Here is a 24,228-nt window from a genome sequence, read left to right as displayed (position 1 = left end):
ACTCCAGTCTGGGCGACAGAGTGAGACTCCAACTCAAAAAAATTAAATAAATAAATAAATAAATAAAATTAAACAAGCTAAAGCAAAACTAAAAACTACATAAAATGTGGCATACATCAGATGTCCAGAGGAATAAAAATAATCCAAGTACTATGGTTTTGGAACATCACATAAATTGCTTGATAAAAATGGCCCAAATATTATCAACTGTTAGAAAGGCGGTTTTGGGGGGGGGGGTTTTAGAGTTGGAGTCTCACTCTGTTGCCCAGACTGGAGTGCAGTGGCTGCTCCCAGCCACCACAGCCTCGCCCTGCTGGGCTCTGGTGATCCTTCCGCCTCAGCCTTCCAAGTAGCTGGAACTACAGGCGCGTGCTACCACACCCGGCTAATTTTTGATTTATTGTAGAGATGAGGTCTCGCCAAGTTGCCCAAGTGGATCTCAAACCCACGGGCTCAGGCAATCCACTCACCTCAGCCTCCCAAGGCGCGGGATTACAGGCTGAACCACCGAGCCCGACTAGAGAGGCTATTACTCTCATCTTATTCATAACTGGACTCTCCTTTTTTCAGGAGACCGAACCAAATTTGGAAGAGCTGCATCCCGAGCTGAACATCTTTTCTCTCCCTGTGTTTCTTCCAGTCCCTCCTCCCACAGCCTTGTCTCTACTGGAATGAGCAACCACACCATGCAATTCTTCCCTAGCTTCTAGCCAATGCCAAAGGCAAGCGCTGCTTAGCGCTGAGAGATTTGGTAGGGAGGGGAGGACCATACCTACACATCAGACACAACACAGTGTCTAGTGTCTAGACTGTGTAGAACTATGGTATGACAGTAGGTAAACACTAAGTATTTTACACGCACTAAAACTATGAGGTATTAGTACCATCTCTCTACAGATGAGTAAATAGAGAGGGTAAACAACTTACTTAAAGTCACATAGCTTAGGAATTCGGAAGGTCAAAACTAAACTATAGGCTGACTCCTAGGTCCATATTCATAACCAGGTTACTTGTTTTCAGTTTTTACCCAAATACACTTTTTTAACCACAAGTATCCCATAAACTGGTTAGTCTGCCTTTAAGAATCAATAACTGTTTATACATTTTCTAGTCTTAAAAATATTTGGGCTGGGATCAGTGGCTCAGCCTGTAATCCCAGCAGTTTGGGTGGCCGAGGTGAGTGGATTGCCTGAGTCCACGGGTTGAGACCAGCCAGGGCAACTTGGCGAGACTTCATCTCTACAATAAATAAAAAATTAGCCGGGTGTGGCCGTGCATGCCTATAGTTCTAGCTACTTGGAAGGCTGAGGTGGAAGGATCACTGGAGCCCAGCAGATTGACGCTGGGGCAGTCGTGACTGTGCTACTGCACTCTAGCCTGGGCAATGCAGTGAGACACCAACTCAAAAAAATAATAATAATATTTTAAGACAGTTTGCCTGCTCTTCCCTAAATACTCTCTTAACAGCCCTAGTACCTTTAAATGTTCCTCATAAGACAATGATTTTCTTTTCTTGGTTTTCTGATTAACCTAGTCTCACTCCACTGAATGACCTTATTTGTCCCTATATCTCTTTAAGTACAGCACTAAGAACTGAACATAATGAACATAATGTCTGTACTGTGAGCTAACTGGCAACGAAGAGACTGGGATTATCATGCTACTTCATTCTAAACAGCAAACATCTATTAATGGAGGCTTTTGTTTATAGGCTCACATAAATTTGATGACTAACATTAAGCTAAAAAACAACTAAAATCCTGACAACCTAGTCACATGCATTGTATGACATTCCTCACCCATCCTACACTTTGTAACAGTGAATTTAGCAATTCAGTGACAGCAATGAAAACTCAGTAAATTCAGAACATAAACAAGATAGTCTGAAGAATACAGTCGGGGACCTAGTAAGGAACAAGCTGTTTTCAAGCATTTCCAGCGCATTCTTAGGGTACTTATTCCTATGACTCTGTTCTCATTATTAAAAGGACCTAGGTTTTCTACAAGAATGATTAGATGTTATGTTAGGTAGAAAATCTGCCAGATCATGTCTACATACAAAACACACAAACACACACACAATCTGCTCCTTATTTGTCCCTTATGTTGGCACAGAAACCCTCCCCAACCACAAGAGTCCCTTGGGGTTACTTTTTCTTCAACTATGGTTAAGGAAACCAATTTGAATAAAGGAATTTCAGGCCGGGCTCGGTGGCTCAGCCTGTAATCCCGCGCCTTTGGGAGGCTGAGGTGAGTGGATTGCCTGAGCCCGCGGGTTCGAGACCCGCCTGGGCAGCGAGACCTCATCTCTACAATAAATAAAAAAATTAGCCGGGCATGGTAGCACATGCCTGTAATTCCGGCTACTTGGAAGGCTGAGGCGGAAGGATTGCCGGAGCCCAGCAGGTCGAGGCTGCGGTGGCCGGGAGCGGCCACTGCACTCCAGTCTGGGCGACAGAGTGAGACTCCAACTCAAAAAAAAAAAAAAAAAAAAAAAAAAGGAATTTCAAGTCACCTCTACTGAGGATTTTATTTTTAAGAGAACTGAGAAACAGGAATGAGAAAAACAAAGTACAGAAGTATTGGCCGTGTACCCTAGAGAAAAGATAAAGGAAAATGGAACAAAATAAACCAAAGCCTTAGGACTACATTTAAGAGAGAACGGCAGAAAACAAAAACAGATTTCTGTGCTATGTTCTGAAGCTAGCAAAAACTGAGCATAAAGGGGTTTGAGAAATACTTAGTTAGCTCTGGTCAGTAGAATAAAGAGTAATGTTTTTAAACTTTGTCCACATTAAGCATCCAAAATAATCTGTATGTAGAATAATCTGGAGGCTTACAAGGCTTACACACCAACCTGGGGTACCGGTGGCCACCTCCAAGGAGTGTGAACAGAGAAAACAAAGAATTTTTCATTTTGTACTTTACCATTCTCTCTTTGTACAAATAAAAAGAAAAGCATGCATTTCTTATACAATAAAACACAATATTTCTATGGGACTTTGGTTGGATCCCTAAAGGAATCAACAAGGTCAGCTCATAAAATCAGCCTGGTAACTCATGGACAAATACACAGACATACACAAACACACACACACCCATGCTAATATTTAGGATAGCTTTATAATTTATTGCCAAAACTAGGACACTCTGGAGAGTAAAACAGGGGACACTATTGAAAATGTGCAAGGAGGGACAGAGGAGCACATCTCATCAACAAGGGTACCTGCATAATGAACATTTGTATACCTAACCCTGAAATTGTACCCCACATCTTTAAAATAAAGAAAAATTTTAAAAATACAATAAATAAATAAAAATGCACAAGGAAATACATAAACTGGAACTGTTCCAGAAGGTATAGCCACCATATGTGTTTTAGATGCAACTACGTAAACCATCTGCTTTAAAATAAGGAAGGAAAAGAGCTTGAAATTTCTACCAAGCAAGGATTGATAGAGAAAAATTGTAGCATACCTATTATTGCTTATTTAGCATGTTATCTTTAATATTTTATTTCAGTGAGCAAAATAGTATGTGGGACTTGCATGGGTTTCCCATAATATTTCCCCCTCCCCCATACCAAAAGAAAAATTTTTACAATTCTCAACCAGGTATTTCCTGTACACAGAGGTTTTCAGTAATGTATGATAATATTCATGTCATGATAAGGAAAGGAGATCATTTTAGTTAACTAAGCATTTTAACAATCCTAAGCTATTTCCTTTGCTTTGTAAACACCCTATGGGTTAGGGAGGCATTATTATCCATATTTTACAAGCAAGAGGTATAAGACCTAAAGCCACACAACTATCAAGAGCCACTTAGGACTAGAGGCCAGGTAGTGAGCTCCAGTGAAGGCACTCCACAATACCACAAGGTTCATCATCGTTAACCACTCTCCAGTTTAGCCTGTCATTCTTCAGTGATACACATTTCTGACATTTTATCTTGATGATGACTCCTATTTCAGTAAAACCTAATGATAGGCTGGGTGCAGTGGCTCACGCTTGTAATCCCAGCACTTTGAGAGGTTGAAAAGGGAGGATTACTTAAGCCTCAAGACCAGCATGAGCAACATGGTGACACCTCATCTCTACAAAATATCAAAAATTAACCAGGTGTGGTGGCATGTACCTGTAGCCTAACCTACTTGGAAGGCTGAGGTGGAAGAATCACCTGAGATCAGAAAGTAAAGGCTGTAATGAGCCTCGACTGTGCCACAGTACTCCAGCCTGGGTGACAGAAGAGACCCTGACTCAAAAAAATAAAATTAGATATGTTTTTTAAAACTAATTATAAATTAGTCAGGCATGGTAGTGCGCACCTGTAGTTTCAGCTACTTGGAAGGCTGAGGCGGAAGGATCGCTGGAGCCCAGCAGGTCAAGGCTGCAGTGGCTGGGAGTGGCCACTGCACTCCAGTCTGGGTGACAGAGTGAGACTCCAACTCAAAAAAAAAAAAAAACTAATTATAAAAAAGTCTGGCCAGGCATGTGGCTCACACCTAAATCCCAACACTTTGAGAGGCAGAGGTGGGAGGACTGCTTGAGCCCAGGAATTCAAAACCAGCCTAGGCAACATAGCAAGGCCTTGTCTCCACAAAAAAATCAAAAATTTGCCAAGCATGGTGGTACATGCCTATAGTCCCAACTACTTGGGAGACTGAGATGGAAGGATCGCCTGAGCTGAGGCTGTGAGACATGACCACGCCACTGCATTCCAACCTGGCCGACAGTGGGAGATCCCAACTCAAGAAAACTTCTTAAGTTCATTAACAGAAAAGTAGCTAATCAACTGCACTCCAAAGAATTTCACATTAAGAAAAAAAACCACCACAGAACACAAAAGTATGCATTCTTTTTTCTCTCAATAAAAGTATGAGAACCCACAAAAATGTGACTTATCTACAACTTTCCAGGAATATGTTCATCTTATAAAGTTAAATATACAAATCAACAGCAACTATTTCCATATTATCTCACTGAATTCACAAAAAAGCCCTGCAAAACAAGCAACTTTAAGGATAAGAAATCTAAATTCAGAATGATTCAGTGACCTATACAATGTCTCACTGACAGTTATCAAGTTAGAATTAGAACCTGCTGGCGTTTTCTTACCACTACAAGGCCAGAATTCAAGCCTGGCTCTACTATTAAACACGCTGTCAGTCATTCCTTGAGGAAAAAGAAATATTATAGTTGGGCTTCCGTGTTCATGAGTTCTTCATCCCTAGATTCAACAAACCACAATCAAAAATATTTGAAAGAAAAATAATTTTAAAATACAAATTCAAAAAACCAATGGAACAACTATTTACATAGCATTTACACTGTATTAAGTAGAGATAACTTAAAGTATGCAGAAGAATTTGTGTCAGTTATATGCAAATACTATGCCATTTTATATAAGGGACTTGAGGATCATGGATTCTGGTACTGACATGGTTTGGGGAACTACTAATACTAATCCCCTGTGGATACTGAGAGATCCCTTGATCCAAAGAAATGAAAAACACTACGTCAGATGGCACGGTAGGAGGTGGATAAATATCAACTGCAAGAAAGAATGGAGATAAGCAAAGGGTAAGGAAGGCAGAACATACAGGCTGCTATTTTATACAGGGACAGCAGGAAAGACCTCCATGAGCTGACATTTGAGCACAGACCTAAAGGAAATGTGGATACAAGTCATAGGGATATCTAGAAAAAGAGTGCTCCAGAGACAAAGGACAGAAGAAGAGCAATAATTAAGCCTGAGATGCTTCTGAGACACTCAAGTGAAAACACTGAGGAGGAGGTCAGAACTCTGAATCTGGAATTCAGGGAAGAGGCCAGCCTTGAAATTTTTATATATTTATTTATTTTCAATTCAAACGAACACTTGTTGAGCCATATTAAAATGGAACACAGCTAAGGAACTCCCCTCCCTCATCTGTGTACAATTCACACTGCCCAGCTAAGGATCAATGTCTTACTGTGTCTCTTCAGGTTAATATTAATATGTCACTAGTTTTCTACAATTATGCAATCTCCTAGAGTGTAGCTGCAGGCTTGTTCTAAAGCTCAGAACCTGTGATTGTCACAGGTAATGGAGAATTTGACTCATTTTAAATATGCACTGAGGTGGACTCACGGCTTCCTGTGGAGGTGCTGGGCTGACCTATTACTCCGATCATGGGCTCTTTGGAACGAATAACATTCACATCACAATCTCACTCACACAGTTCTCTGGGTGGACTGTATTCTAACCATGTGGACTCAGTGATTTCGTCTACAAAGCCGGAAGTGGCTGACTCTACATCAGTAGAGAATTCAAAAGCCAGTGTGTTCTTCAGATCCATATCTGTGGGCAACTCTAGGTCCACTGCTGCCTCTAAGTATATAGTTAAGTCTAGGTGAATGGTTAAACCTAGGTCCATAGTTAACCTAAGCTAGTGGTCATCTCTAGTAGGTCAGTGGTTGATTCTGGGAGTAGTATGAGGAAAGGCACAGGCAGGGCACCTGAGGCAGAGAAGATCAGGATCTTCCTGAGTATGGTACTGGCAGGGAGGACAGGAGGCTGGCAAAGGTGAACAGGCAGGTAGGCAGGCCCTGAACTGTCTTCAACTATATATTTAAATACCTCCTGGTATTTAAAGCCATAAGACCACCTAGGAAGTGAAAAGAGGAAGAAGAAAAGAACTAAGCACTGAGCCCTGGAGTCACATAACATTTAGAGACTGAGAGGATGAGAAGGAGACAGCAACAGAGACTGAGAAGGAACAGCTACAGAGAGAAGAGAAGAGAGTAGTGTCCCAGAGTGAAGTTTAAAAAAAAAAGTTTCAGCCGGGCTCGGTGGCTCAGTCTGTAATCCCACGCCTTTGGGAGGCTGAGGTGAGTGGATTGCCTGAGCCCGCAGTTTGAGACCCACCTGGGCAGCAAGACCTCATCTCTACAATAAATCAAAAAAATCAGCTGGGCATGGTAGTACATGCCTGTAATTCCGGTTACTTGGAAGGCTGAGGCAGAAGGATTGCCGGAGCCCAGCAGGTCGAGGCTGCGGTGGCCGGGAGCGGCCACTGCACTCCAGTCTGGGCGACAGAGTGAGACTCCAACTCAAAAAAAAAAAAAAAAAAAGTTTCAAGAAAGAAGTAATCAACTATGTCAAACTCCATTAAAGTTCAAGAAAGAGGGCTGCGAGCTGACTTTCAGATTTAGGAATGTGGATGTGGCAGACTACAAAAAAGGAACACATTCTTTCGTCAACAAGAGGAGTCTCTTGCCCCACCCTTGAATCGGGCTTGGGCACTCTAGGGCAACACACACTCAGCGACAGCATGAACACACCCTGGATATGGCCCCAAGTAGGGGGCTGGAGCCTGGGGAAGGGATCCTGTGGGCGGCCAAACCAGGATGTCCCCATCCCCTCAGGTTCCGTGTCTGGGCATGCAGGTCATGCTGATGCCATCAGCGAAATGTTCTCCGTGCCTGCGGCCCACATCTTGCAGTTCTGCATAGCGTGTTCTCGTGTACCCTTGCTCGAGGCAATCGGTTTCCCAAGCTGGTTCAGACCAATCAGCGCACCTGGATGGATGCCCCAACCTTAGATTATCTTTAGTTCACCTTTAGAGCGTTATAACACTAAAAATCTCACCCCTAGAGAGAAATCACAGCCATTCTGTATACCCATGACATATGTATGAACACCTTCTCACACTACGCCTGTGCACTAGAAACCATACCCCTTTACCCTACCCTATGTAAGATGCCATATAACCTGCCTTTTCCAATCAAGAGCATTTTTTTCCTGTTCAGCCAGCCACTCCTGGACCACCTTCCCTGTAAATAAGTTAATGCCCATGTCTTATCCATTGTCTCCTGGTCATTTTTTTGGCCTCTCAGACACAGTGCTTTCCCCTTTGGGTCTTTGGGGGTTCAGCACAACAGCCATGTGAGTCACTTTAGACAAGACTTTAGCAAAAGTAACACAAGCACAGACTTGCAAAGTGTTTGTGTACTAGGGCTTCCTCTCTCTTTTGTTACTAGGAACTCTTTCACCATCACATGAATGAGCATGAAATAAATGGTCATTGCCCCTGCTGATACCAAGCCAACCAGACACGAGTGAGGTCAACCTACCCAGGAGGCAGACAGGTCAGCCCCAACCAGAATTGCCCCAACTAGAACTGGTCCATAGAATGATGAGCAAATAAAATGATTTTTGTTCTAAGCCACTAAGTTTGGGGGTGCTCTGTTATGAAGCAAAAGCTAACTATAAAGAGAAGATACTGGTAACAGACAGAAGCTGTTTCAATGGAGTAGGCATGGGAATCTGACTGGCATTGTATCAGGAATGAATGGATGGAAAGGTAGAACACAAGGCCTCTGCTGACACCAGCTGGGCTTTGGAGACTTTCCTTTCTAACAAGGCCATTCCTTAACCAAAAAACTATGTTGTTACACAGCTTACTCGATATTGCCTACCCGCTTCCAAAGCCTCCTCTATAAGTAGACACAGTGGTACCGTGGCAAAGTCCTTCTGCTGGAAGCGCTTTCTTTGATGCATCCAATTACACTCAACCCAAGCACACTTGCTTACAGATGTAGACAAGATGGAGGAATGGGGGAACTACATACTCTGCTGCTTCGCTATCATTACATGCTACCAATAAACCTGATGTTAAATTGACACCACCTGTCACGAGGGGCTATGCGTGGTCAAGCACATCTCCTGACATCTCTTGACAAGACCTTGATAAGCTCACTACTTCTCATTTTCCAAGTCAATTTTCTGACTGATAATCACCTTTAAAAGCATCTGTAAAAATTTCAAAAACAACTACTTAAAGTGTCAATAACATGTAAAGAACTTACTTGGCAATCCGTAGTTTCCCAACTTCACCCCTTCCAGGTGCTTTAGCCCATTGCTGTGACAGATACTTAGGAACCTAAAACAAAGTAAAACACTAATAAGACTATTATAGATTTTAATAGATCTTTTTAAACATCAAATGATATACAACTTCTATTTTTTTCTGCCTCTAATAAGTGATCATTAATTATCAAGTTCTCACTGCATGTTTTATGCTATATGAGATCCTAAGACATGTAAGAAACAACTTTAATTCTCAAAGAGCTTAAAGTCAATCTAGGTGGTGACACACAGCTAACACAGGCCAAAAAAACCTATCAATAATAAAGCACTAAATTATCTTCCCAAATAAGTCCAATAAAAGGTCAGAGGGAAAAAAGGCTACCAAAAAAGGCTTCTCAGAGGAGAATAACACTATGGCTAGAGTGATAGTATTATTTAGAGATACCACTGGTTTTGAGATGACTTCAAGAATCAAATTTTATTAGCTGGGGCATGGTAGCGCACGCCTATAGTTCCAGCTACTTGGAAGGCTGAGGTGGAAGGATCGCCGGAGCCCAGCAGGTCAAGGCTGCGGTGGTCGGGAGCGGCCACTGCGCTCCAGTCTGGGCAACTGAGACAGACTCCAACTCAAAAAAAAAAAAGAATCAAGTTTTATTATGTGTAAGGTTGTAACTTTGACTACTATGAGGAAGGGTCTGCTAAAATAAAAGGAATATTAAGCATAAAAGCTACCATTTAATTTATATAATACCACCTTCCTGACACTGTTGTAAGCACTTTATATAGATTACACATTTAATCCTCACATCTCTATGAAACAGGTATTGTTAATTGCACTCATTTTACAGACGATGAATCTGGGACACCCAGAGATTAGCTTATATAATTTACCCAAGGTTATATAATTAGTAAAGATGGAGCCAGGATTCAAAACCAAGCAGTCTGACTCCAGGGTCTATGTTATTAACCAATACACTACATTGTGTCTGTAAGTGGACACATGCCATCAGGAAGATTTTAATTCTCAAAAAGGAAAAGGGAATAATATACGCTGAGTCCCTTTATATAACTTACCTTATTTCTTCTAAAAAGTAGTATAGAGTCTGGACTCAGTACATACCTTTAAAGTTATTCTATTAGAGGAGTAAATGAGACACTATATATACAGTATAAAGCATAATGCCTCAAACAAAGCAAGTACTCAATGTGTGCCAAATGTTATTACTTCTCATGACAATCTTGGAATGATAACATGAACATGAACACATAACTGAGTCACAGCTACAAAGGCTGGGAAGGAAAAAAAACTACCTACTGAAAATTCATGTGCAAAAAAAAAACCCCACTTGACTATTAGTCAAATAAATTGCAGAACCTTAGTACAGTAAAAATCCAGGACCATAGATGGGTCAAGAGAAGACCCTGATGGCATTTGTTCAATTATATATGTATTCTTTACACTAAAGCTTACTAAACAACTACTGTGTGTCAGACAATAGCCAGCGCTGGGAAAAGAGGAAAGGGGGAGGGAGCTAACAGTGTCAGGCACCATGCTAGACATTTCACATCCATTATCCTATGTAATCCTGCCAACCACTCTGCAAAAGAGAAACGGAAGCTCAGAGGGTTGAAATAACACAGCTAGGACTAGACACAAGACTTAACTCCAAATTAGCCTTTTGTTCTCTTCACTACACAATACCGCCTCTCATAAGAGTACATGTACTAAAGAAGAGTGTGTAAAAGATCCAGGGGGAAACAGGATTTTGAAGATTCCACAACATAACAATTTCAACTACACTGTACCCCATTCATACAAACAAGCTTAAAGGATTTGGTAAAGTCCTTACAGTAACTAACATCTACCCATTAGGTCTCCTTTGATTATGGGTGACAGAAAACCTACTTGAACATAAAGAGGATTTATTTACCCAAATAACTAAAAATCCCAGCAGTAGGTGTTAAGATGGCTTCATTAAGGGCTCAAATAATGTCAGCAGGGCTCTTTCGTTATCTAGTCTCTTCTCCTTGTTGACTCAATTCCTTGACAGACTTCCCTCTGGCATAGCAAGATGGCTGAAGCAACTCCTGAAGAGCACAAGTCTTCTTCCCAAAAATCCCTAGTAAAAATTTGTCTCTCATGGCACTAGGGCAAGTGCCTTTCCTTGAACCTATTCCCGTTCCAAGAAATGAGATACTTTCACTGGCCATCCTAAGTCAATGACATCTTTGGGAAAGGGTAACCAACACCACTAAAATCAAATACAGGAGTGGGCGTCATGGTTCACTCCTGTAATCCCTGCACTTTGGGAAGCCAAAGCAGGAGAATTGCTTGAGCCCAGGAGTTCAAGGCCAGCCTGGGCAACATAGTAAGATCTCGCCTCTACCAAAAATTTTTTTAAAATTAGCCAGGAGTGGTGGTGTATGCTTGAATTCTCAGCTACTTGGGAGGCTGACGCAGAAGTATCACTTGAACCCAAGAGGCCGAGGCTGCAGTGAGCCATGATTGCCACTGTACTCCAGCCTAGGTGACAAAGCAAGACCCTGTCTCAAAAAAAAAAAAAAACCACACAGACTGAAAAGAGGAAACAGTGGTTTCCACAAGTAAAATCAAGACTTTGGTAAGTTCATTGCTTCTCATTTTCAACATCAGAGCAAGTAGATCCTGGTTAGTCAGAGGCAAACGTCCACAACATTACCTATTAGATACCCTAAGACCTGCTCCCTTCCACAATCAAGCAACCATTCTGATCACAACCCCCTACCTTCCTGGCTCTCTCCTCAGTACTTCAACTCCAACAACTCCACTGACCCTTCAATTCAGGGGCTCTAACTAACACCTTCCTGCTGTGACCTCACTTCTCTTTGAATCAAACTAGACTACAGGGTCCATCACCATAATCATTCCCTTGCTCACCTCTCCCTCCATCATACTGACTTGCAGAACCTTAATACTGATTAAAGCCAATTTCTACTGCTTCTTAACTTATTTCTTCATTGTGTGTTATTTGTCCTCCCCTTCACATTTACACATGACCAGCTGAAGAGCAAACTCAATCATGCTAACTGGTCTCACATGGCAATGAGCGCCAAGTAAGCCCCAGTGATGCCCGGTAAATTAACCACGTCTCTCTAGTCAAGTCACTCCCCCACTCCAGATGATTCAAATGCTCTCTTCACTTCTCAAACCCACAACACCCCCTCTTCCTTCCTTCTCTTTCTATGGTAGCGACCTGACCTCCTCTTCCACGGAGAAAAGGCCATCAAAAGAGAACTTCTAGTCTACTACTTAGCCACCACTGAGTCCTTTCACTCTTTCTCCTCTTGTGCACGGAACTTTCCCTGTTACCTAATCAAAGACCTCTTTCCTTTACTTTTATTCTTTCTCTCCTCTATCTGCTTCTCTACTTAATCATTCCCATCAGAATAACAGTAAGAATGATAAAAATCCCAGGAGCTAACACTATGTTCTCTCTGAATGTGGCAGAAAGACCCTAAGATGGCTCCACGTGATCCCCACTTGCTATCAACCCCATCCACTGCTGTGTAATCCCCTCGGTTGAAGGATGAGTAGGACCCGTGTGACTCACGGCAAAGGTGATGTGATGTCGCTTCATGATTCAGTTACACAAGAGCGTGACTTCTGTCTTGCTTCTCTCATTGCTTTCTCAGTTTGCACACTTTGATGAAGCAAGCTGCCATGCTGGAGAGGCCCATGTGCCCCCGCTGCCCCCCCCCAAAAAAAATTCAGGGCAGGTTCCAGTCAAGAGCCAGCTAGGAACTCAGACTCTCAGTCCAACAGCCCTAAAGGAACAAAATTCTCTCAAGTTTCCTTCTACCTCTGGGGACCCTCTTTTCTGGCCTCCACATCTAGGTTCTTCCTGACCCCTTCAGCGCGCCCTGGATTAAGTTCTCAGCTCTCTCCTCTTCCCTATATACACTCAATCTTATGTAATCTCATCCAGCCTCATGGCTTTACATGCCATCTGGATAATAATTCCCAAATTTATAACAAGCCCAGACTCTCCCCCAAAGTCCCAATTTATATATCCAACTGCCCACTCAAGTTCTCCATCTGAATATTCAGTAGGCATTTAAATCTTAAACTCTCCACACGAGAATATATGTCTCCCTCATAAAATACCTTTCCTCTAGCAATTTTCCATATCTCAGTCAAAGGCAACTTCATTCTTCCAAGCACTCAAGCTAAAACTTGGAGTCACTGTGAATATCTTTTCTCTTACACTCAATCCACATTCAATCTACTGACATATCTTTTCAACAACATCTTCAAACTACATCTGGACTTCAGTCCCTTCTCACCAGCTCCAGAATTACTATCCTAGTCCAAGATCCCATCACCTCTTGTATAATTATTGTAGCAGCCTCTTAGCTGATTTCCTTGCTTCCACTTCTTGCCCATGAACAGTTTATTCTCAAGAGAGCAGGCTGAATGATCATCTTAAAACTAAAGTTTGATGACATTGTTCTACTCAAAACCTTCCCACTTATTTAGCAGACATCTACATAGTGCTTACTATATGTGCCAAGTACTTTTTAAAGAACATTACAAATACTATTTCATTTAACTACTTCATACAACAGCCCTATTACCACCATCACCACCACCACCACCCCCTTTTTTTTTTTTAGTTGGAGCCTCACCCTGTTACCCAGACTAGAATGCAGTGGCAAGCTCATGGTCACTGTAGCCTCAACCTGCTGGGCTCAGGCAATCTCTCTACCTCAGCCTTCCAACGAGCTGGAACCATAGGCATGTGCCACCACACCTGGCTAATTTTTTGATTAACTGTAGAGGCAAGGTCTCACCAAGTTGTCCAGGCTGGTCTCAAACCCTGGACTCAGGCAATCTTCCTGCCTCCACCTCCCAAAGTGCTGGGATTACAGGCATGAGCCACTGCACCCAGCTATCATCCCATTCTTTTCTTTTTTTTTGAGTTGGAGTCTCATTCAGTCGCCCAGACTGGAGAGCAGTGGCACACTCCTGGCCACCACAACCTCGACCTGCTGGGCTCCGGCAATCCTTCAGCCTCAGCCTTCCAAGTAGCTGGAACTACAGGTGCATGCTACTACGCCCAGCTAATTTTTGATTTATTGTAGAGATGAGGTCTCGCCAAGTTGCCCAGGCGGGCCTCGAACCTGCGGGCTCAGGCAAATCCACTCACCTCAGCCTCCCAAAGCACGGGATTACAGGCTGAGTCACCGAGCTTGGCTTATCATCCCATTCTTAACCGAAGAAACTGAAGCACCAAAATGTTATTATTGGCACAAGGTCTCACACTAACCAGCGATTAAGTCAGGGTTCCAACCTAGGCAGTCAGGCTCCACATTCCATGCTCTTAGTTACCACGCCATGCTGCCTCTCTATGGCCACTGGCTTCCCATCTCACACAGAATAAAAATCCTAGGTCTTAGATGATCCAGTCCCCTACTAGCTTGTGACCTCATCTCCTACTCTCCCTCTCACCTTATCCAAACCACACAGACCTGTGACTGTTCCCAGCACTGTCCCATCTGAAGACCCATTTGGTGCTACTTCTGTCTAGAATACTTTTCCCATGGATATGCAGGGCATGTCCCATACATTCCTTTTGGTCTCTGCTCAAAGATCACCTTATCAATGAGGTCCTTTCCCATTCAACTTAAAACAGTATCATCAGTTACTCTCTAGATCCTTTACCTTGTTTTATTTTTCTTCCACGCACTTCCTGCCGGCTACCTATGTCTTTGTTTATTGTCTCTTCTCTCTCCCCATTAAAATGTAATCTGTATAGGCAGACATTGTGTCTGATTTGTTTACTGCCATATGCCTAGCGCCTAGAACAGTTATTATTTTAATGACTGGATATTGTTAAGGAAACACTAGCTATATTAATGTAATGGCACTGATGGTAAATATTAGGATATACCTAGGATACATAATTTAATTATAATACACCTCTCTTCGTTCTCAGAAGGAAGCTTCATTTCAAAAGAAGAGGGAAGAGGAGGAAACACCAGCAGTAGGGTGGATCATTTCCAACCTGCTACTTTCTCCTCACTACTGGCTCCACAAAATGCTGTTATAAGATGAAGAGAAGACATGAATGTCTTCAAACTCCTGAATAAGATCACATTCTTGGAACTCTTGAATGAGATCATACTTCTGCAATATATTAACCAAGTCAGAATTTTCTGTGCTCAAAGTGCTTAAGACTACAATTTAGGCCTTTAAATACGAAAACAGTTCTAAGTGAAGTTGTATATCATACATTAAAACAAATTTAAGAATCAAATCCAGTGCAATAAATTGTACCTAATATAAGCAAATGCCAACTTAAAAACAAATTGTGTTCCAGAAGTTGATTGGCAAAAATGGCCAAGCTTGTAATCCCAGCAATTTGAGAGGCTGAAGCAGGACTGTTTGAGGCCAGGAGTTTAAGACCAGCCTGGACAATATAGCAAGACCCCCATCTCTACAAAAACAAGTCTGAAGCTCATACTGCATTGTCATCATCATTATAATAAAACTGCAGTTTCCTAGGTAAGTCCACCAACTTATGTAATTCAAAAAGTTGCTAAACTACTATACCCTTGCAGTAAAAAATAAAATACAGTAAGGATAGCATGTTAATTATATATAACTCTCTATACCAAGTACTTATGGAAATTGGCTACCCAAAAGTCCCAGCCCATTAAGTCTAAAAAGAGGAAGGGAGAAGAGGAAGAAAAAATAATGGTATACATGATTCTAAGGTTCCAAAATACCATTGTCAACATATCATGTATGAAGCATCTGTGTGTGATTTCCACTCTCTCCACACTCATTATTGAAAATCATATAAAGACAGGGTAGAAGTTACAACAGGGGATGCCTGCTCAGATTTCCCAAGACCAGAGAAAGTGACAGAAAACTCACTTATGCATTATTTCCTCAGAAATAAAGGGTGGTTTCCTTTACCCCCTAGAACAGGTCAAGTCTCTTTGTTATCCACATTCACATTTTTCCTTGCTTCACTGTCCCACTCTGAAGCTGTTTCCATTAGGCCCAATCTTTGAGTGATGTCTGTCTCCTACACTAGACTATAAGCCCTAGTTTATTAGAGCATGGACGATGTCTGTTTTGCTAACTATCACTCAGAGTCTAGCACAGTGACTGGCAATTACTGGAAGCTTGTTGGATGAATCCATCTGCCCATTCATTCACTCAAGCTGGGCAGAGTAAGCAACTCAATCTGGACTTTGAAGCCAAGATGCTAAAGTGAAATGTACAGACATTATTCCCTTAAACTTTTTTGCCAACTTTGTTTCATCAAATACCTAGATCCCCCGACTACTAGTCTCTAAGCCCTGTTTGTGCCAGAGCACAAGCAAACTAAAGGCACTGAAGAGGACACTGCAATGTAACATCCATCCTCCCCCTTTAGGACTAAAAGGTCTTATTCCCAGCTGCTGGTAACGTGGCCTGCTGGCAGACAGCCCTCAGCTGTGAGCCATCTTTGAAATTGCCTCCACTGAAGAAGCCCCCTTGCCCAAGGTCACATATTCCTCCTGCGGCAAACCACATCAAATGATTGGCTGGCACAGAGGACAGTTCTGGAGGGCTCCCTATGCACTTGTCCTTGGCTTTCCTTGAGACTGCATCATACCCTCTATCCAATCTTGCTTAAATCCTTTTTCTCCCACAGGTGCTGATCCCAAGAGCATAATAACCTCTGCAAGCTAATTTCCATCTCAGAATCAGATGCCCAGAGAACCCAATCTTTGACATTTATGCCCATGTTTTCTTGAAGTTAAAGACACAGGGCTGGCCAGGAACAGTGGCTCACGTCTGTAATCCCAACACTTTGGGAGGCTGAAGCAGGAGGATTGCTTGAGCCCAGAAGTTCAAGACCAGCCTAGGCAACATAGTGAGACTCATCTCTACCAAAAATCAGCCAGACGTGATGACACGTGCCTGTCAGTCCCAACTATTCGGGAGGCTGAGGCAGAAGGATTGCATGAAGCCAGAAGGCAGAGGCTGTGATGAGCTATGATCATGCCACTGCATTCCAGCCTGGGCGACAGAGTGTGAACCCCACCTCAAAAAAAAAAAAAAAAAAAAAAGATATAGAGCTGATAAGACCAAGGACACAGAAATGAATTCCTTATCTCACCGCTGAATCTCCAGTGTGAGGTAACTGATTAAAGAGACACAGGAGGGGAAAAAGACATTTTCTACTGCTGGCATAAGCCTCGTTAGCCAAACAAACTTAAATCATTGTTTCCATGCTTGGGCAAGATAATTAACCTCCCTAACTCACAATTTTAGCATTTGAAATATGTGGATAATTAAAGCTGGGTGTGGTGGCTTACACCTATAATACTAGAACTTGAGAGGGCCAGGTGGGAGGACTGCTGGATCCCAGAAGTTCAAGACCAGTCTAGCAACATAACAAGTCCTCGTCTCTACAAAAAATCCAATAGTTAGCCAGGCGTGGTAGTGTGCACCGATAGTCCCAGCTAATCGGGAGGCTGAGGTGGAAGAATCACCTGAGCCCCGGAGGTCAATGCTGCAGTGAGCCATGATCGTGCCACTGCACTCCAGTCTGGGTGACGGAGTAAGACCTCGACTCAAAAAAAAGAAAAATACAGATAATTAGTGCCATCTTCATAGGTTTGCTCTGTAAAATACTTGGTACACAAGAAATGTAAGTTTCTTTTTCTCCTACTATCTGCAAGGCTTTGGGGTATCACCCATTCCTGTTTCATCTCTCTCTGGTATACCACTTTCTCTTTGGCCACCAATGTCTAAGTGCTTGACAGTCTGTGAAGAAATAAAAGCTGAGAGCATGGTGGCGCTTGAACAGCTGAATGAAGGACACACATTCATAGGACATGATGTCCATCCTTCTAGTCCTGACCCTGTCCTCCAACAAACATGGGGCACAATGCTTACAAGAGGAAGGCTGACTGGGCTAGAAACACAGCTTTTTTCTTTTTCTTTTTCGTTGGGGTCTCACTCTGTCACTCAGGCATGATCACAGCCCACCATAGCCTTGATCACCTGGGCTCAGCAATCCTTCCACCTCAGCCTCCTGAGTAGCTGGGACTATAGGCACGCACCACTACGCCCAGGTAATTTTTTTTTTCATAGAGACAAGGTCTTGCTATGCTGCCCAGGCAGGTCTTGAACTCCTGGGCTCAAGCAATACTCCCACCTCAGTCTCCCAAAGTGCTGGGATTACAGGTCTAAGCCTCTGCGCCAGGCCTAGAAACATCTTTCTGTTGGCTAGAAAGCCTAGTGCAGCTCTTGTCAATACTCCCACCTCTTCACTGCCCCCAAAAAAGACTGCATTACTTATCATCCAGACCCCAATTTGATATCCGTGACTTACAAAATTTCACCCCTAATAACTTGCCAGCTTTATCTCCTCCTCTTCCCCATATGCACCTTACCCTCCAGCCAACCATAACTAGAGAAGATGTTTTCCAGAAGTCTAAATATTAGAAGCTGAACAACAGAGCTGTGCTAGAATATTTTTAAACATCATCCCATTTTTAAGCCATGATTTGGTATAAGGTGTGTAGTAGTGGGATGCCCAGTGGGTAACCTAACAGTGGCATAAAATGAACAATACAAATAAGGTGGTACAAACTGTAAGAGACTAGCTCCCCAACAAGGGAAAAACCGTAGCTAATTGTGTTTTGGCAGATGACAGCTACGTAAAGTGTTAAATCCAATCATGCCTACTACCGATCAAAGCCCGTATAGATCATCATTCTCTCATCAATTTGAGATATTCAAAACTCCACAGTATTTTATGAAGCCAGAATAGCACAGGTACTTCTATTTGCTTTTTCCCAAACAGTCTATTTCTCCCCAGCCCTGCTGGGAAGCTTTTTCTAACTAGCCAGCTCCATAGGCTCTTTTTTTTTTTTTTTTTTTTTGAGTTGGAGTCTCACTCTGTAGCCTGGGCTGGAATGTAGTGGCACTCCACTGCTGCCTCGACCTGCTGGGCTCAGGCAATCCTTCTACCTCAACCCTCCAAGTAGTTGGAACTACAGGTGTGCACCACCATGCCCAGCTAATTTTTTTTATTATTTATAGTAGAGACAAGGTCTCGCCAAGTTGCCCAGGCGGGTCTCGAACCCCTAGGCCCAGGCAATCCTCCAGCCTCAGCCTCCCAAAGTGCTGGGATTACAGGTATGAGCCACCACACCCAGTTCAATAGGCTCTTCTTAAATGTCACCTTCTCCAAGAAGTCTTCCGTGTTCTAGCCAGACAAACAATTTTTTTCTGGCTTAAAACTTTCAGAGGTCTTTTATGTACAGCTCTTACCGTATTTACACTGTTCTATATCTGTCTTGTGATGGAATTAATTAAATATGTAGAAGATGACCCATAAACTTCAAGATACTCTAGGAATAAACACATTTTTTTCAACAAGATCACAACTCAAGGTACGATTTATAATGGGAAATATCAACGTAAATAAAAAAAGATCTGAAATCACTATGTAGTTCTAATCAAAAATGCTGATTAGATGAGAATGAAAATACACTTTCTTTTTTTTTTTTTGAGTTGGAGTCTCACTCTGTCGCCCAGGCTGGAGTGCAGTGGCCGCTCCCGGCCACGGCAGCCTCGACCTGCTGAGCTCCAGCGATCCTGCCGCCTCAGCCTTCCGAGTAGCCGGAATTACAGGCATGCGCTACCACGCCCAGTTGATTTTTTGATTTATTGTAGAGATGAGGTCTCGCCAAGTTGCCCAGGTGGGTCTCGAACCCGTGGGCTCAGGCAATCCACTCACCTCAGCCTCCCAAAGGTGCGGGATTATAGACTGAGGCACCGAGTCCGGCTGAAAATACACTTCTAAGCAATAAGTTACATTTTACTATTACACAAAGGAAACTGAAAATAAGGTCGACCATTACAGTTTGAAGTGTTGCTTTATATAATTTATTTCTATAATTCAGAGATGACAATCCAAGTATGCTCAAGATACTGGCATGGAAATCACACTGAATGGTAACACCCAGTGCAAATGAAACTATCAATCTTCTGACAAGTGTGTATATCAAACCCCATTACCTATTAAGACTCCTTCAGAGTAGAAATAAAAGTTGTCATATAAAAAGGGAACATAAACGGGGCTCGGTGGCTCAGCCTGTAATCCCGCACCTTTGGGAGGCTGAGGTGAGTGGATTGCCTGAGCCCGCGGGTTCGAGACCCGCCTGGGCAGCAAGACCTCATCTCTACAATAAATAAAAAAAAATCAGCTGGGCGTGGTAGCGCATGCCTGCAATTCCATTTACTTGGAAGGCTGAGGCGGAAGGAGCACCGGAGCCCAGCAGGTCGAGTCGAGGCTGTGGAGGCCGGGAGCAGCCACTGCACTCCAGTCTGGAGACAGTGAGACTCCCAACTCAAAAAAAAAAAAAAAAGGGACCATGGATAGATTTTAGAACACAAAACATTTGCTAGCAATTATCATCCTCCCTCAGAGATACGAGAGTCAAAGGACAAAAACCAGCAAGAAAGAGGAAATATCCAACATATCCCCTTCATACCCTGAAAAGATGTATTTGTAAGTTTATTTCTTTGATATATAAGATTAGAAAAAGAGCCGGGCTCAGTGGCTCAGCCTGTAATCCAGCGCCTTTGGGAGGCTGAAGTGAGTGGATTGCCTGAGCCCGCGGGTTCGAGACCCGCCTGGGCAACTTGGCAAGACCTATCTCTACAATAAATCAAAAATTAGCCAGGTGTGGTAGCACACGCCTGTAGTTCCAGCTACTTGGAAGGCTGAGGCGGAAGGATTGCCGGAGCCCAGCGGGTCGGGGCTGTGGTGGCCGGAAGCGGCCACTGCACTCCAGTGTGGGTGACAGAGTGAGACTCCAACTCAAAAAAAAAAAAAAAAGGATTAGAAAAAGAAGAAATAACACAAGCCAAGTTGATATGGGTAAGCAATGAGGTTGCAAACAAAAAACAATAAAAATTTTACAACTACCTTTTAAAACAAAAACAAATCATTGGCTTGAGTTATTTTTCTACAAGTTGAGTCAACAAATCCTAACAACGTTTACTGAAGTTTCCCTAACTCCTCAGAGTTATATCACACACCTATGATTATCACACACCTATGATCCTGTGATTATTTTCCAAAATTACCTCCGAAAAGTAACCTTACTTCCTGTAGACTAAAGTCAAAACATCTCCCCTTCATATGACAATCTGAGTATGTGGTCCTAACTTTTATCTACACAGACCCTCTGCTCTAGGGTTCCCTCTATGTCTTCCAGAACACACCATGTTAATATGTATTTTCAATCTTGCTTTTCTGTTCCACTCCTCATGGTATGCACTATGTCCACCCACCCAAATCCTGTAAGGCAAACATTTACTAAACATTTACCCTGCTCCAAAGGCAAAGACATCATCCCAAGTCCCACCATTGCTTTTTAAAGCTTTTTCCTTTAGTCTGCAAGGGCCATCATCTCCTTAATGACTCTTCTCCATTTAACACACAGTTGGAGTGAGAAATGACATCCTTTTAGGTTATACTGGTATAGCTATGAACTAAGTCAAACAAAAACAACAGGGGTCTCCAATGAGGAGTGGGTGGCAAAGGGGTGAGGCGTGAAAATTACCTATTGGGTATAATGCTCAACATCGGGTGGTGGGTACAGTAGAAGCCCAATCCCCACCATTATGCAATATACCCATGTTACATGTACTCCCGAATCTAAAATTTTAAAGAATAAAAATTTTTTTAAAAGTCAAGGTGTGGCCGGGCACAGAGGCTCATGCCTATAATCCCAGCACTTTGGGAGGCTGAGGTGAGAGGATTGCCTGAGTCCGTGAGTTCGAGACCAGTCTAGGCACCTTAGCAAGATCTCATCTCCACAATAAATCAAAAAATTAGCTGGGCACGGTGGTCTATGCCTAGAGTTCCAGCTACTTGGAAGGCTGAGGCGGAAGGTTCTCCCAAGCCCAGCAAGTCAAACTGAGGTGGCCAGGAGTGTGCCACTGCCCTGCGGCCTGGGTGACAGAACGAGACTCCAACTCTGAATGAATCAATTAATTAATTAAGTCAATGTGTGAATTAATTAATAAAGTCGCCGTGTGCCACAGGCTAAGATCAGGGTTGAAGAACGAGAGATAATGTGTTCATTCACCACATATTTGTTGAGTAATTACCATGTGTCAAACACTATTCTGGGTATGACAGGCAAAGACCTTGTTCTCATGGAATGTGATGTGTGTGTGTGTGTATAAGGAATAATAACCAACTCTGGGCATGTAAACAGAATCACTTCACACTGTGGCAAGTGATTCCGAGGATGTAATACAAGTTTTACGTGTTATCGAATGATCAGGGAACTATTTTAGAGAGGTAGATAGGAAAGACCTCACAGATTTAATTGATGAGAACTCAGCCATGTGATAAAACAGTTAAAGCATTAAGAAACCAAAGCCCTCTGTATTTTATTTAAGGTTCAAAGATTTTCACGATCACATTTTGAGTGTGCGTAAGTATGAAAATCCCCTAACAGACAACACTTCCCAAGATCAAAAAATAAAACACAAATTGTGCCCACTGTGGGCGAACCAAGATTGCTGTCTTCACGTGAAACATTTAATGAAGGTCGGTTTCATGAGCCCCAACTGTGTTCTGAACACTCCAGTCCGACGGCCCCTCCTTCCGTGAGTTCAAGAGCCATCAATCAACCTAAGAGACCACCTAAAGGTATTCAGGGACTTTCTGGCCGAGAAAACTGTACAGCAAGCAGACACTCAACGACCTTACACAGACTCACAGCTAGAATCAGTGTCACCAAAAAAAGATTCGAGGAATTTCTCATTCTTGGGTAAAACGCACCGTTCAAGTAGGGGGACACCACGACAGGACCCCAGAAAAGCCGGGTCGTGGGGAAAGGAGATCTATTTCTAAACTAATGTCCCTCAATGTCCTCCTGTGCAAATGAACATAACAATGACTCCAGCCTCTCAAGGTGTGTGAAGCTCTAACGAGGTGGCCGTGAAAGGACTTGAAGAGGCGCCCGGGGCAGGATGGTCTCAAGCTGCTTGCACCGAGAAGAGCGCGAGTGGGAGCCTCGCGAACGTTACCTTGACCAGCCACACTCCCGTGTTCTGTTTGGCGCCGGTCAGGTCCAGCTCCCCGCGCTCGGCCATGGGTCTGTTACCGGAGGAGGCCTGGGGGACGGAACAGAGGCCCCAGAAGCTGGAGGGCGGCGGGGCGGGTGTCCGGAGCAAAGGGAGGGCCGCGGTGAGAGACGGACCGGGAGGACCCGGCGTCGCACACTAGCCAAGATACAGGGAACCCCGGGAAAGAGAGACACGCCGCCGGGAACCCGGAACCGCGCCTGCGCAGCGACGCTGTCAGTACGGCGCGCTGTTGCGGACAAACTTCCTGTTTCGGCACCGTCTTGGGAGGGCGTGGCTACTGGCGTTGACTGTATCTGATTAAAACGACGGGTGGCTGGGAGGAAGGCCTCGCTCATCAAGGGTGCCTGCATAATCAACTTTTGTATACTTAACCCTGAATTGTACCTCACATCTTTATAATTAGAAAAAAAAAGAAATAAAAAAAAAAAAACGAAGGGGGGAATGAGCCAAAACGTCAGCGGTTCATTTCAAGACAAGGTCAACATCACTAAAGAAAAGGAACGTCAAGAAAGAAATATGGGGCTCCGAGAGGCAAAAGCTATCAGTAAGATGTCCAACACTAGCCAAGGAGAGAGAGACAGAATTTGAAGGACAGGGTCAGGGTAACAAATTGGCGTGAGTAGGTAGCCCTGGGTGTATACCGTTTCTAGACCTGAAAAGAAAGCGGTATTTCAACTTGGAGGCTACCCTGAGCTCTTTTGATTAAGCAAGCAGAGCACATCACTTTCAGACTCCAAAACCCAGAGGTCAGGGACGATACGATCATGTAAGAGACAACCCTGATTGCTTACCTCTCCTACTTAAAGTTTCATTTTCTCTGCTTGCACCTAAAATAAAATTCAATACTTTCTGCTTCAACTGGGCCTTCTTGATTTGATCCCTTTGCACCTCCTGCCACTCCCTCCACCACGCACCCACCCACAGCAAACCCAACGGACCTCCCCCAAACACGGCAGGGCCTTCCGATGACATTTCAGAGCCTCTGCATATTCGAGCTGCTTTCCTCATATGCCCTGTGTTACTCCTGCTCACACTCTCACCCCTGTCCTCTGGTTGACAAACTCCTACTCATGTTTCAAGACTAATGGAGATGTCACTTCCTATGAGATCTTTTTATCAACTCCCCCAGAGGAAATTCGTTTTTCTTCACATCATAGTGTGATACTTAGCACGCTGCACTATAATATACGTGTTTACATATCTGCTTTTAC

At 43.3% G+C, this 24,228-nt stretch overlaps 1 protein-coding gene across 2 annotated transcripts in view; it reads right to left on the bottom strand.

The window, feature by feature from the left end:
• GTF2F2 (general transcription factor IIF subunit 2) overlaps positions 1-23,221 on the bottom strand; it is a 161,248-nt gene extending 138,027 nt beyond the window's left edge. For both annotated transcript variants that reach the window (XM_021714490.1, XM_008062133.1), the window contains exons 1-2: positions 22,958-23,221; positions 8,853-8,926 (exon numbers count right to left, since the gene is read on the bottom strand). In XM_021714490.1, coding sequence (XP_021570165.1) covers positions 8,853-8,926; positions 22,958-23,023 — 140 coding nt within the window. In that variant the 5' untranslated portion in view covers positions 23,024-23,221. The remainder of the gene's footprint in view (positions 1-8,852; positions 8,927-22,957) is intronic.
• Positions 23,222-24,228: the final 1,007 nt, after the last annotated feature.

This window comes from Carlito syrichta, unplaced genomic scaffold (assembly GCF_000164805.1).
Source record: "Carlito syrichta isolate Samal-C Ts95f unplaced genomic scaffold, Tarsius_syrichta-2.0.1 Scaffold305658, whole genome shotgun sequence".
Lineage (NCBI taxonomy): Eukaryota > Metazoa > Chordata > Mammalia > Primates > Tarsiidae > Carlito > Carlito syrichta.
This window is presented reverse-complemented; position numbering and strand designations above follow the sequence as displayed.